This window comes from Nycticebus coucang, chromosome 20 (assembly GCF_027406575.1).
Source record: "Nycticebus coucang isolate mNycCou1 chromosome 20, mNycCou1.pri, whole genome shotgun sequence".
In the NCBI taxonomy this organism is placed as follows: Eukaryota; Metazoa; Chordata; class Mammalia; order Primates; family Lorisidae; genus Nycticebus; species Nycticebus coucang.
In genome coordinates this window covers 47,370,136-47,385,173 of record NC_069799.1, presented here as the reverse complement: position 1 = coordinate 47,385,173, position 15,038 = coordinate 47,370,136, and the positions used below count along the sequence as shown (strand labels likewise).

Sequence of the window (15,038 nt, the reverse complement as noted above, 5' to 3'; positions counted from 1 at the left end):
TGGGGTGACCTCGGGATAATCTCTCCAGGTCCAGCTGCTTCAGTCTAAATTCTGTTTAATAACAGTTGGTGAAATCAGCACATCTCGGAACTCTTGTCGTGGATTGCGAGGGATCAAACAGCTGTGATGACAGGACAGTTAGATAGGTTTAACAGAAAGGAAATTCTAGAGACATCCGTGAAGGACTACGAAACAGCACAATGTGAAGGTCGTATCCTTTATTAAAATCACCACAAATACAAAAGCATCACCGAAATATATATATCCCATATACAAATATTCTTGAATTCTTGGAAAATGATCACGTATTTATTGGCTTTACATTTTATTACATAGCAGATTCCTGAAACATGAAACAGAACAAACATACCTGTGCAATTTTCACATGAAAAGCATCACTGGCATTTTCAACTGGTGTGTTTTCATTAAGACTGTTTAAAGGACTTGCTAAAGATGTTTTCGGATTTAGGTTTCCCGGCCACAGGAAGGACACGTGTCCTGTGTCATGTAAAATTTGGTAGCTCGTAACGTCAGTTCAAATTTCAAGTGTACCTTGCCTTTTCTGTGGCAAGAGCCAGCCTGCGGATGTTGGATATGCAACCAGCAGCAGCTTCCTGGAGTTCCTGATCGGGGGACCCGACCATAGCCAGGAGCAGCTGTAAAAAGGGAAGAGGAGAGAAACAAGAATAAAACCGTTAATCCACAGACATATAGTTAGGCTCTGAACATAATTTAGAAATAGCAAACATTGTGAAAAGCCACCGATTCCAGGTAGGCAAGTGCTTAATCAGCTGTAGGGATTTCTCATGCAATTCTTACCTTTTTCATTTTCTGGAGCTGACCTAGGCCCATTTCCCAGGCTCCCTTTTCTTTGGGTGTCTAACTGCTATGGGTTCTGCTTCTGAATTTTCTCTTGCATCTTTTCTGGCTTTTCCCCCTTCCCAGGATAACCCGGTGTGAGAGAGAGAGATGGGTATTCACATCCCTGTGAATTCAAAGCTTCTGCTGATTTCCATCAAACTAAATGCCGTTTCTCCTTCTTGGGGGCTCTTACAGCAGTTTACTCAAATGTCTGTTGCTCCCACTTATATTCTTCCCTTTTAAACAAATATTTGGGATATTTTCTGTCATTCTTAAGATTGTAAATACTTAAAACTTATAATACAGTATCCAATGCATAGCAGATGCCAAATAAATATCAAATCCATGAATTAGAAATTTTAAAATCTAGCAATGTTGATTCTAATGAATAGTTCTGCTAAAAGTTAACTTGAATCATAGACTTTTTACTAAACTGTAGTATGTGAGAACAAATGTGGATCTTACCAGCAAATGAAGATGATTCGATAAGCAAAAGAAATACAGGAAAGAGAAATATTGTGAAAGGCCTTAAAATGCCACGCTTAGGAGTTTGGCTTTTGTTCTGTACATAATAAAAAGAGGTTATTACTTAGGCACTTTAGTCAGGGAAGTGCCATGGTTATATCTGTATTTTAGAAGGATAAGTTTTACAGCAATTTATAGAATATGGACTGCAGAGAAAAGGACTTCATTAATTCACGCTAGAGGTGGTAAGGATGGAATGAAAGCTAAGGATCGTGAGGAAAGAATGAATTCAAGGGGTATTTTGGGACTAAATACCAATGAATGGCCCAAGAACACATTGTGATGATCTAAATAGAAGGAAATAAAAATGGTAACTCACATCATCAGTGCTTCTAACACCAACTCTGCCTCTCTCTCCTGACTTTATCTTTCAATTTTCCTTTTCTAAGAATTCCTTTCCAGCATCATTGAAACACACCTCTTCCCTGTTTTTAAGAAAAAACAGAAAGACATCACTTGGACTCTTTTTTTTCCCTCCACAGACAAATTTCTTTAAAGAGTAGCTGTCTGGCCTCACTATCGCCAACCTTAAATTCCATCCACTGCAATCCCATCTACTATGGGGGCTGAGGCAGGAGGATCACTGGAGCCCAGAAGTGTGAGGCTGCAGTGAACTATGATTACAATCCTGCATCTAGCTGGACTGACAGAGCAAGACTCTGTAAATAAATAAATAAATAAATAAATTTTTTTCTATCCAAACATGGGTTTCCCCCATGTATTTTCCTGTATTGATAACAGACGTCATCCCTTTATTGCTCACGCTGGAAATCTTCCTTCCTCACACTCACTCTCTCATCTTCCCTTCATCCAACTCATTACTACATTCTTGCAATTCAGCTGCCTACACATATGTCAAAGCCATTCACTTCTCTCCACTGCCAAGGTCATCACCCTGTAAAGACTGTCCTTGCCCCCTGTCTTGTCTAACTAACTATTCATACGGTATCTAGAGTAGCTTCCTAAGTTGTGGAATTCACCAGTAAGAGGCAAATGACTGAGAGAAAAAAGGGAACAAGACATGATCAGTCTTCTGAGTTTCAAGAGAAAGAAATGGACTGTTCTGTGTGAGGGAAACAGGGCAGTGTGGGGGAGCTCATACCTTGAACGTTTTGGACTGTTTTTCTCCAGCACTGCTTGACAACCTTGTAGGGTTGTGATTTGTTTGAACAGCCAAGTGGTCTGAGCTGGGTGGGAAGGGAAGTAAAAACAGGCTACTAATAATTCGGAGAATTAAGAAGAGAAACCTCTAGGAAACAGGGAAACAGTTTTAGTAGATCAGAGCATAGAAAAAGGTGAAAATAAAACATTGTAGTCTAAGAGTGAAATATCTGGAGTTGAAGATTTTATGGATAATGTCACTCTGAGCATTGGCAGGGTCCAGGGTGTGGCCACTGGACTGTGCGTCAGCCTATGATCGTTAGGCAATTTTATACAAATGCACACATGTACACAACGCTTATGATGTAGACAGCAGAACCTCCATGGTTGACCACTTCTACTTCGACCACCTCCTTACGCTGACCTAATTTTCATAGATCACCACATGTGTGTATCAGCACAACAGGCCTCATTCCTTACGTTGACCACCTTGGTATGTTGCCCAGGTGGTTAGAGTCCCTTGGGTTGTCAACTTACAGCGACTCTCCTATATTCTCATTGTTCATCTCTGTCTCTCTCTCTCTGGAGCAAGAAGAAATAATGAAGGAATAATGGGCAGGAAAGACAGAGGAGCCACTTTCTTGGTTACCCCAACATGTGGCTTAGATGTCTTTGTACAGCAACCCATGCTCAAGTCCCTTTCTTAGCTTGCAACTTGTAACTCATGATCAGTATTTTTATTAATCCATTTGTTTATACCTTACTTTACTATACAGAAACTTTTGAAAGCAGATGTAACTATATGACGTTGAGACTGCTTCTTCTAAACATCTATTTCACACAGTTCACCCAGCATTTTTCATACATTCACAGCTTGTACACTGATAGCCTCTTTGCTCACGTCCACCACTGTACCCCTTCTTACCTTCATGCACTGGCTGCTAGCATAACCCTGGAGAGTTCATTCATCCACATCATTCCTAAATGGTTCAATGTGAGCAGTCAAGGGAGCCTGATAGTAATACTTCTCTATTCCCAGATGGGCCTAGTTTTTCCTCATGTCTGCTTTCCAGTCTTTAAATTATTTCTCTCTCTCTCTTTTTTTTTATTAAATCATAGCTGTGTACATTAATGTGATCATGGGGCACCATACACGGGTTTCATAGACTGTTTGACACATTTTCATCACACTGGTTAACATAGCCTTCCTGGCATTTTCTTAGTTATTGTGCTAAGACATTTACATTCCACATTTATTAAGTTTCACATGTACCCTTGTAAGATGCACCGCAGGTGTAATCCCACCATTATTTCTCATACTGAAACCAAACATTCCAACCAATTTCTTGGTACTTAATATACTTATATATACTTAATCCCTTGAGAGTTTTTGCAAGTTATTAATGATTTCCTTTTACATGACTCATTTTGTCCCTTTCCCCCCCAAGTAGATGATTCATAAGGTTTTGTGGGTCCTCTCATTGGTTCCATTGTCTTATAAAAGGTAGCACCAAAATTCTCCCTGAAAGTCTAAATCATTTTCATAGATAATCTTACTACATTAATTTTGTTACTACAGCCAGGTCACCACAAGGAATGTCAGTTGCCTGTAGACCCTTCTAGGCCTTGTATTCGAGGGCCTGCTGCTCCTCTAAAAGCTTGATTTCCACAAGCAAATGGGCTATGGAAATAATCGCGTCTCTAATTGCCCAATACGGGGTGGCCATAAATTCCATGTGCAACTTTCTGGTCACCCTGTATTTGCTTTTCAGGTAACTGAAGGAAAAACGTTTGCCAGCAACAGCAATTCCACCTACTGTCCACCTCCCAGGGCCACCCTCCTTGTTTCCACTCTGGTCTCTAACACCCCTACACTGACAGATGTTCTCATTGTGTTGATTCTGAAACCTTGGAAGAGGTGACATTGAGTCCTACCTTCAAACCCCAGCTATCTGAGAAGGGAGCTGATCATTTCACAGTTCTCAAGTCTGGATCTGGCATTTATTTCCTGAATAGTTCGGAGGAAGAAGAAATTTTGGTCCTGTGGTCAGTCAAGCTCCAGGCCCCACCTCATCTCTGGTCGACCTCCCTGGGTACCAATGACCCCGGCTCCACGTGGCACTGGCTGTTGCCACGACACCCTTAGAAAAGAACCCTTTGATCTGATGCCTGTCAAAACCAAACCTGGGTTTGGCCCATTTCCCCTTAGACCTAGCTGAGGTTCTTTGGTCCCCACTTGGGCTTTCCAAGAGTCAGTTGTGTTATTCCTAGACTCTTGATGCCAGTTACATAATTTCACATCGCATAAACCAATGAACTAGGAGTGTCAATGAACTATGAGCATTAGTTGTAATGTTTGGCTTACAGACAAGGTTATTGGAGAGAACATCTTTTGTGCAATCACTTAATTTTTGTATTAGAAGAAAATGTTTCATCAGTGCACATCACTTTTTCGTGACTCTACCAAGAACTTTTTCTTTTACCCGACTAACATCTAGTCCTGAATGTACCAAGAGGACTACTCCTCTTTGGAATTCATTTTGCCTAAGTTTCTTGCACTAAGTACAAGGCTTCATTCAATATCCCATTAGGGTGGCTCGTGAAATTTCACCTTAAAAACTAAACCAAGAGGCCAGGATTCCACTGTTTTAAAGGCTGAAGGGATGGGTAACATTTTTAAAAAGATAAATAGATAAAAGGAGCAATCACGTGGGTTAGAATGGCACAGGTGGTGGGCAGTGAGCGTTGCTTCCTTAAATTTACCTTGAATGACTCATTGGTGTCAAGCCCACAGCTTACCTAATGTTTGCATAATGTGAAATGATTTTATTAGCTACCAAGCTAACTGTGTACCAGGCACTGTGATTTATTCACTACAGCTGAATTTAGCCTGCTCTGTCCATTTTATTTAGCCAGAAATATTCTCAATCAAGGGTATAGAGTTGGAAGTCTAGAATTTTCTGTGTGCTTGGGGGATGAATGGCTTGATATTTGAGAAGTACTTCCAGGACCCTTTTTTGCTTTCAATGCAATCTAAATTTATTGTTTTCCCTGAGTTTTACTATATCGTTGATGAATGTTATTTATTGCTTGTTATCTACCCAGAGGCTATGCATTTAATGCTATTTTACAGATAGAATAAGGATATGCTGCTTTCTCAAACCACTGTCTAACCAATATGTACTATATATGAGTCTAGGTTTTGGATCAGGCCTCAGGAATATGTTTTTATTTTTCTAAGAGCTTCACAAACGAAGGAAGGCACACAGAGAAATGCTTTAAAACTCATATAAACACCCACATAACAGAAACTTAGTACCAAATCCTGACTTTGGTGGGCAGAGAACAGGAAAGAGCAGTACATGTTTTTGAATCAGTAACATACAGAGCAAGGTGAAGGCCAGGTGAACTCTATTTGTGATAATTATTAATACTTAAAAGGAGTAGGTTTCTTTCTTTTTTTTTTTTTCTTTTTGAGACAGAGTCTCACTCTGTCACCCTGGGTAGAGTGCCTTGGTGTCTTAGATCACAGTGGCCTCAAACTCCTGGGCTCAAGCCATCCTCCTGCCTCAGCCTCCCAAGCAGCTGGGACCACTGTGCATGGCTAGTTTTTCTATTTTTAGTAGAGATGGGGTCTCACCCTTGCTCAGGCTGGTCTTGAACTCCTGAGCTCAAGCAATCCACCAGCCTCAGCCCCCCAGAGTGCTAGGATTTCAGCAATGAGCCACCACACTGTGTTAAGGAGTAGATTTCTTAAGAAAGTGAGATGCAAATTTGGTACAAGTAAATACAGTAGAACCTCTGTAAGTTGACAACCCAAAGTACTGTGACAGACTGGTCAACATACGGAGGTGGTCAACATAAGGAACTAGGCCTGCTGTACCAATACGTACATGTGGTGCATGTCCAGTCTGTGAGAATTAGGTCAACATAAGGAGGTGGTCGGCTATGGAGGTTCCACTGTATGGAACTGGTATATGTTTTCTTTGGCATCTATCCTTTGACCTACGGACGTATTTCCAACTCTAAAGGCTTTTTTAAATGTGATATTGCAAGCGGGGAAACACCTTGGGTTTACCTCTTCCAAGCGACTATTCTTTTCAAAAACTTTCTTTTTAGTCCTCCCCCAAACACACCCAAGGACTTTACATTTATTGGGAGTTTCATACATACGTTGATGGAAAACTAGCCCCCCTGCCTTTTAAAACTTAATTGCACAGAGCACTTAAAAACGTCATTCAAACAAATAACACTTTACAACGTCGGAGGGAACGAGAACGTGGAGACAGGCAGAACAAGCGATTTGTGGACTGGGCTAACACGAAGGCTTCCGCCAGTGTGGAAAGCTTTGATCTTGGGTTCATGCCCTCGGCGAGCAGCTGTGACCCCCAGTTCACATCTCCTGGAAGGTGAGACAAAGGTAGCCTGGGAATCGGGGCCTGCATTTCATTTTTCCTTTCCCATTTAAGAGTTTACGATTTTATATAATATTTCAGTTGTATGAAAAACATGTACCCATTTGAGTGATAACAGATTTCCTTGTGGTTTGACTCGACATTGTTTGGGTGAAACACAGACTGGAAATATGAGTTTTAATTGGAGCCGGATGAGCTCGGCAATACCTGGGTGCACACCCAGGTTTTTCAGGGGGGTTTCCAGAAAAGACCTGGCGATCTTAGAGCTCATGTGAATTCTGAACCCTCCAGCATCGGTTCTCCCATTTCCAAGGCATCGGCGGTGTGGTCGCAGCCCCACCAATGCACAAGCCAGGATCAAGAAATGCATTGGACTCTGTCTGCCCATGGAATGGCTCCCCAAATATTCGGGTTGGCTGGGGCTCTGCCGCTGTTCCAACAGAGACTCCACCGCAGTTTCGTTCACATCCAGACTCTTGAGTCTCGCTAATTCATTTCATATGACAGCTCACCAGAGCCAGGGCCCTCAGAACATATTTAACATTTGCTGATCTGGGCAAACCTTTGATTCTGCTTGGGCCAGAAAAAGGAATCCAGGGGCTTGCCTTTCAGTGGTGGCTGTCCTCCTCCAGGTGACAGGTGTGCACACCGTGCTTATATGTGAGCGGAGGTCCACTTGGAAGTGGGTTCTGATACTCGACCTAGTGGCCTTTCTGTGCAGACGGTCACTCGTGTTTGAGTAAGTGTGCCCTCCAGGTTTTCCTCTGCTTGTTTTGTCATGAGCCTTCCACCAGGGAGCTTTGGTACCCAAACAGACTCACACACTTGGGATGACAGTGCCAGGTCTGTAGTAATGGGGGAAGAAATGAGATATATAATAGAAATAGCACTATTGGCCACCTTCTAAATGTGCTGGGAATGGAGAATGATGGCATCACCAGGCTGAGTCAGGACTGAGAGACTCCGCTAGGCACTCTACATTAGAGGAAAGGAAGTGACAAGTTTCTGCATGCCCAGAACAGAAGCTCATGGCATCAATGGGAATGGATTTGGGTTGCTCTTCAATTTTTAATTCTATCAATCCAAAGAATTGTGGTAGATGACATGTGCATACAGGGGTTTCCTGAATAAGAACGCTAAAGAAATGATAGAATAAGGAAGGATAAAAAAGATCTATGTGGATGAGGTTGTTCAAAAGTGCTTTTTTTTTTTTTTTTTGAGAGAGAGAGAGAGTCTCACTGTGTCATCCAAGCTAGAATGCAGTGGCATCATCATTGCTCGCTGCAACCTCAAACTCCTGGGCACCAATGATCCTCCCGCCTCAGCCTCCTGCGTAGCTAGGACTACAGGCACTTGCCACCATACTTGGCCAATTTTTTCTATTTTTAGTAGAAATGGGGGTCTTGTTCTTTCTCAGGCTGGTCTCAAACTCCTGAGCTCAAGGGACCCTCCTGCCTCAGCTTCCCAGAGTGCTAGGATTGTAGGTGTGAGCCACTAAAATTGCATTTTGCCATTAGAGACATCAACGTGCTGAGAACAGAACATTTTTTCCCCATAGATTACGCCATGTACTGATTATAAGTTCATGCTTTTAGTTCAGACAGTGTGAGTTCCAATCCTGACCTGACTTCCTCCCAGTTGTATGTGACCTGGGGTCGGTCTTTCTAAGCCTCAGTTTTCTTATCAGTAAAATTAGGATTTTTAATAGAACCTTCTTAATAAGATAGATGTGCAGATTAAGTGAGATATTTGATGTAAACTGCTCGTGCTGCAAGCTTCTAAATGATAGTTATTATTACTCTTGTTGTTGTTATCTTGAATTGGAGGTTACTGTTGAGTAAAGACATAAAAATTTGATGCCAGCTCTTTTTTTCTCTGCTAAAATATAATTGGGTTGATCCAAATAAGCAATTTTAGTCTAGTTATACAGAAAATTAATGTATTAATGGAAGGCGTGTGGTATCCTGTTAAGTGGGCATAAACAAAAGTCAAGGCATTAGAACACATTTCTACATCCCTCATAATAGATTGGTAAGTTCTTATTCAAATTAAAGTTTTCTGAATCAGACTCTACTCCAGAAGAACATAAGACCCGGCTATGTTTTGATGACTATTCCAGAAAAAGAATTCCAAAATTGCTTTGAATGGTGGACTAAATGCTGGCATTGGTGCTTAGCTCCCCACAGGAGTACTTCAAAGGTGACCATAGTGATATTCAGCAATGAGGTATGTAACACTTTTTCTAGGATGAGTTTAAGAACTTAATTTATTCAACCTCATACACCTTGGAGTGGCGGCTCTCTAGACAGCTGCTAGGCTGGGAAGGGGCAGTGATTTGTCCATGCAGAGCTGGGGAAGGGGTCAGCCTTCCTCCTTTTAACTTTGATCTTCAACCCTACCAACCAGCACTAAAGGAGTGTTCTATGTGTTTTGAGGCTTCTGCACTGTAAATTGGGTTTGTTTTCAGCTTTTGCCACTGTTGACTTGAATGAATTTTGATTTTTCAGGTCTGCTAGGTAGTTGCCATTCTTCCATTTGAAAATTTGCAACTTTTTTTTTTGAGACACAGTTTCACTCTGTTGCCCTGGGTAGAGTACCGTGGCATCATAGCTCACAGCAACATCCAAATTCTTGGGCTCAAGAGATCCCTCTTACTTCAGCTTCCCAAGTGGGTGGGACTACAAGTGCCTGCCACAATGCCCAGCTAGAGTTTCTACTTTTAGTAGAAATGGGGTCTTGCTCTTGCTTGGGGTGGTATTTTTTTTTTTTTTTTTTTACAAACTTATTTTATTTTTTGCAGTTTTTTTGGCTGGGGCCAGGTTTGAACCTGCCACCTCCAATATGGGGCCAGTGCCCTACTCCTTGAGCCACAGGCACCACCCAACTCAGGGTGGTCTTAAACTCCTGAGTTTGTGCAACCTGCTCATCTTGGCCTCCCGTGAAAATTTGCATAATTTTGTTGCTATTGTCTCCCCTACAGTCTTTCAATCTACCTGTCCCTGCCAGTGTATGTGGATTTTTAAAATTTACTTATTTGTTTGTAATGCCAGATTTCAGAAATAGTAAGATTAGGTTCGGGAGTTAGATTTGCTACTTTATCTGGAGCAATCCATGTTACCTCCAGACTCCAGGAAACATGCCCTCTGGATATCAACTCTGGATACAAGTGCCTAAACTTAAGTTAGGTTTTCTCCCCTTGTTGACAGATTGAAAGTCTATTGGGTTTTCTGTCGTCTACTGTTAGATTGGCTTTGTAAAGAGAATATTTAGAAATAAATCTCTTGGGGGAAGGTTGTATACATAAAGGAGTCAAGCAGAGTAGAATGAGGTCAATTTAAATGTGACTCCTTCAACATTTACAAGATCATTTGACTGCCTGCTTGCTATCTCCACTTGCATATGAAAACAGCACCTCAAATTTCACATGGACAAAGCTGAACTCCTGATCCTCTCATCCCAAACCTGATTCCCCACAGTCTCCCTTTCTTAGGTAATGCATTAACTGCTGTGTGAGTTATATTTAACTCATGCTAGTTTTGAGCCTCATGAAACATAGATAATTCACATATCTCTTGACCAATCTTGACCTAATAAAACATTTTTTCCGGTATGGCAATCAGTAATGGTGACTGTTCTTCACCCAGGTGCTTGGGCTGAAAAGCTTGGCGTATCTCAGCACCTCTCTTTCTCTTGTACCCCTTATCTGAATGCCATGAGCAAAACCATTGCTGTGGTCTGAGCTGTTACCGTCTCTTAAACTGAATTTAATGAGGAGGCCAAGTTTTTGATATACAAAAAGATCTGAGGCTGAGTTTGAAAAAACTAAAACACTGAGAGTCAGAATGTCTGAGAACCCTCCCTTCTATTTAAGGAGAGACATCAAAGAAGAGAAAAGACAGCTAAGTAGTCTTCTGGGAGAATGACAGGCTGGTTCAGAAACGGCCTGGAGACTTTTTAAAAAACGGACATGTCTATTATTCAGCTTGGAAGCTGTTGGCATCACTGCTGTGTATTTCTCTTCAATCCCTCCAAACCTTTGATTTTTTTTTTTTTACTTTACATACAATGACGTTATAAAAATGCTTCTGTTTTGGTTTATTTGCTGTTTTCATGATGAGAAACAGTTAATGAGGAAGACTGATAAAAAAGGATTGAGTTCCAAATTCAGGCCAGCTCCAGGCAGGACACATACAAGCATGGGATAAACCGTAACTTGGGCCAGGTTATCAGAAGTTGGACATGCCTTGTGCCATTTCTCCCCTTAATTATACTTTGCCTAGGAAATGGCAGGCAGAGGAGGATTTGAACCCATGTTTCCTATACAGCAAGGGAAATAGCAACCTTCATTCACACCTGAGTTACTAAATACAGTAGAATCTCTGCAAGTTGACCACCCAAGGGACGGTAACAAACTGGTCAACATGCGGAGGTGGTCAACATAAGGAACTAGGCCTACTGTGCTGATAATGGACATGTAGGTGCATGTCCGGTCCATGAAAATTAGGTCAACTTAAGGAGGTGGTCAATGTAAGGAAGTGGCCAACTGCGGAAGTTCTATTGTATATGTTTTTCTGAAATGTGAATAAAATTGGGATTCAAATGTACATCTCATCCCTACATAAAACAAGACAAAAACATATTAGCCCATGACGCCCCCAATTCTGTTGATCTTCACCTCTACTCCACATTAGTTAGCCAACCACCCTTATGGTTTACCTGGACCTTACAAATACCAGTGGTGGCTCCAGTCCTGTCCCTCATTGCTGTCACTGGAAATTGTAGGCTAGGGGATCAAGAACACAGAACATGCTGATGTGTCTTCACTGCCTTCCTGCATGGCCTGCACTCTATGCCCCACCAAGTCGACTGGTTTTTTTGTTGCCAGGTTTAACTCACAGTTCTCAATCATTCTTACAGCATTCCAAGAGAACAAATTGAAATCCTGACTCTCAATTAGGCTTCTGGATCACACACACAAGCTGGGCAATGGCTCATACATTCATAATCTCCATTCTCATTTGGGGCCCACCGCTCTGCCTGGCAATCCACCCAGGTGTCTGTCTCATCAGCTTTCACTTTCCAAAGGCAGTTATTTTAAATTTCCTTTACTCTCCTCAAATTACCTAACCCACCACTTCAGTTCCTTCAATCTCAGCATATGTCTTTGCCTCCTACTTGGTGGGGAAAATAGAAATCACGAAAAGGGAAATGGCCCAACTCCCGGCCGCCACACGTACAGATTCCTAGCGCAAGTGCCCGCATCCTTTCCGCCTTCCCATCTGTCATGTGGAAGAGGTGTCTGTCCTCCTGGCCAAACTCGTCTCCTTGCCCTCACACTCTGCGTTCTCCAGCCTCCCTCTCCACCTCCACGGGAAGCTCACGCTTTCCAGCATCTTCACTGCCTCCCCTCGCCTCCTTCCTGCTCTTGGCCACCGCTTAGCATTTGAACAGGCTCAATCTCCGCAGTCTCAGAACAGAAACAAAACAGAGAGACAAAAGGAGAAACCACCAACACGTCCTTCACCTGCCCTTCCAGCCATCATCGTTGCTCCGTCCCTCTCAGCCAATCCCCTTCCAGCTATCATCCTCGCTCCCTCCTTCTCAGCCAATCCCCTTCCAGCCATCATCCTTGCTTCCCTCCCTCTCAGCCAATCCCCTTCCAGCTATCATCCTTGCTCCCTCCCTTTCCGCCAAACTTTTCAAAGCGTGACCTCCACTTGTTGCCTCCACTTCCTCACTTGGTTTTCAAGGTCATTCATCCTCCCTCTGCTACGCTCTGAGGGGACACTTTTGATTCTTTCTTAGTTTCCAGTAACACCTGCCCTATTGGTCATGATCTTGCAATTAAAATACTCTCTTCTCTTGACTTCATTAAAACATTTTTCCTCAGAGAAGGTTCTGTTCACGTCTCTCGCCCACTTAAAAATGGGGTGGTTTACTCTTTTCTTGTTGATGGGTTTGAATGCCATATAGATTCTAGTTATCAGCCCTTTGTCAGATTCAAGAAGCTGAAGAACATTCTCCTTAGTGAAGTGTTACAAGAATGGAAAAACAAGTATCCAATGTATTCAATACTAATATGAACCCAACAGACAAACAACTATACGCCAACATGGGAGAAAAACACAGTAACTCGAGTGGGGGGAAGAGGAGATAAGGGAGAAGGGAGAGAGGGAAAGAAATTAGTAAGCTCTCACTTAATGGCCACAATGTAATCATTTTCCCCTGGGTGAAGGGCTCAACTACAACTTGGACTTTACCTAACAAATGCAAACAATATAACCTAATCATGTGCACCCTCATATTGATCTGAAATTAAAAAAAAAAACAAAACCTTACAGTAAACAAGAAAAAAAAGCCACTTTCCTAATTTATTGGTTTTGGTATTTTTCCCCCTTTAACTCTAAATGCTTCTTTTGTGGAATCCTCTTTCTAAGCCCACTATGTCCTTCTACCTTCTTGGTTTTTTCTCTACTCTCTCAAAGAAATGTCACCCACTCTCATTATTTCATGAACCATAGCTCTCAAGTCCACCCATGGCCTCTTAAGAACCAGCTGCTCAGCAGGAGGTGAGTAATGGGCAAGTGAAACTTCCTCTGTGTTTACAGCCGCTCACCATCACTGGCATCATGGCCTGAGGTCTGCCTCCTGTCACAGCAGCAGAGGCCCTGGATTCATAGGAGCAGGAACCTGGCTGTAAACTGCACATGCCAGGCATTGAGGTTGTGGGCTCATTATGAGACTCCAGCGTCTGATGATTTGAAGTGGAGATGTAATGTGCTTCAATCATCCTGAAACCATCCATCCCTGCTCCCCATGACCATGGAAAAATCGTCTTCCATGATATTGGTCCCTGCTGCCAAAAAGGTTGGGACTGCTGTCTTTAAGGAGATGTGTACCTATCGAGTGAGTGTGTGTGTGTGTGTGTGTATTCCACATCTCTGTTTTCCAACATGTGCAAGCAAAGCCATTGTGTCCCAGATGACTTCCCCTTTCCCTCTACAAGCAGCACAACCTTCTATCATCTATAAATCCAGGGTCCAAGCCAGACATCTTGGCATCTCTCTGCTCTATTCATTCTTTACACCCAAAAAGTCACCAAGTCCTATCATTTTTACTTCTCAATTGTTTCTTGAATCCACCCATTTATCTCTATTTTTAGTGATATGACCTTAGTTACAACCACTATGATCTCTCCCTACACTACTGCCTAATTTATTTTCCGGTCCCATTCCCACCCATTCTCACACAGAGTAACTTCTAAAAGGCCAATGGGACCCACTGACTCCTTGGTTCAAAATATTTCAATGGATCTCCAGTGACAATTTCTAATTCCCCCCATGGGCTCACAGAGGTCATCTTCAGCAGGCTCCAGCAGGTATTTTTCCCTTCTGTACGTCTTTAGATTCAATTTTTTTTTTCTGGTGAATATATGTTACTTGTGATACTTTTAAGAGTTTATAAGAAACGGGTTGGCCAGAGAGAGAGGAACCTACAGATGAGATAAAGAGTCATCAAAGAGATAGAGGGGAGATCAGGAGATCATAGAAACAGAAGCCAGAGAAGGGTGATATTGTGAGGAAATGGGATCCCTTGCAGAGATTACATAACTGGAGGACTGAAAGTGTTTCTTAGATTTGGACATTTGGAAATCTTTGAGATTATTGATAGGGATGTCTCTGAAGTTTTTTTGGTTTTTTTTTTGAGACAGAGTCTCACTATGTCCCACCCTCGGTAGAGTGCAGTGGCGTCACAGCTCACAACAACCTCAAACTCTTGGGCTTAAGTGATTCTCTTGGCTCAGCCTCCCAAGTAGCTGGAATTACAGGCATCCACCACAATGCCCAGCTACTTTTTGGTTGCAGTTGTTTAGCTGGCCTGGGCCAGGTTTGAACCCGCCACCCTCGGTGTATGTGGCTGGCACCATAACCACTGTGCTATGGGCATCAAGCCAAGTCTCTGAAGTTTTGAAGTCAAAAGCCAGGTGGCAGTGAGCTGAAGAGCTCGGGGAAGTTGGGACAACATCTTCAGAAGATGCTACTCCTCCAATATGGTGGATTATATAATGGATACAGGGAATGTGAACAATTGATAAGCAATTAAGAAATGAGCAAGTGGGCAAAGAGAGATTGGGAT

At 42.4% G+C, this 15,038-nt stretch overlaps 1 protein-coding gene across 1 annotated transcript in view; it reads right to left on the bottom strand.

Moving 5' to 3' along the window:
- Positions 1-204: 204 nt before the first annotated feature.
- The window catches only part of ODAD2 (outer dynein arm docking complex subunit 2), a 188,206-nt gene continuing 173,372 nt past the window's right edge, over positions 205-15,038 (bottom strand). Inside the window, exon 20 of the mRNA XM_053572846.1 lies at positions 205-656. Within this exon, the coding sequence (XP_053428821.1) occupies positions 543-656 (114 nt within the window). The 3' untranslated portion in view covers positions 205-542. The remainder of the gene's footprint in view (positions 657-15,038) is intronic.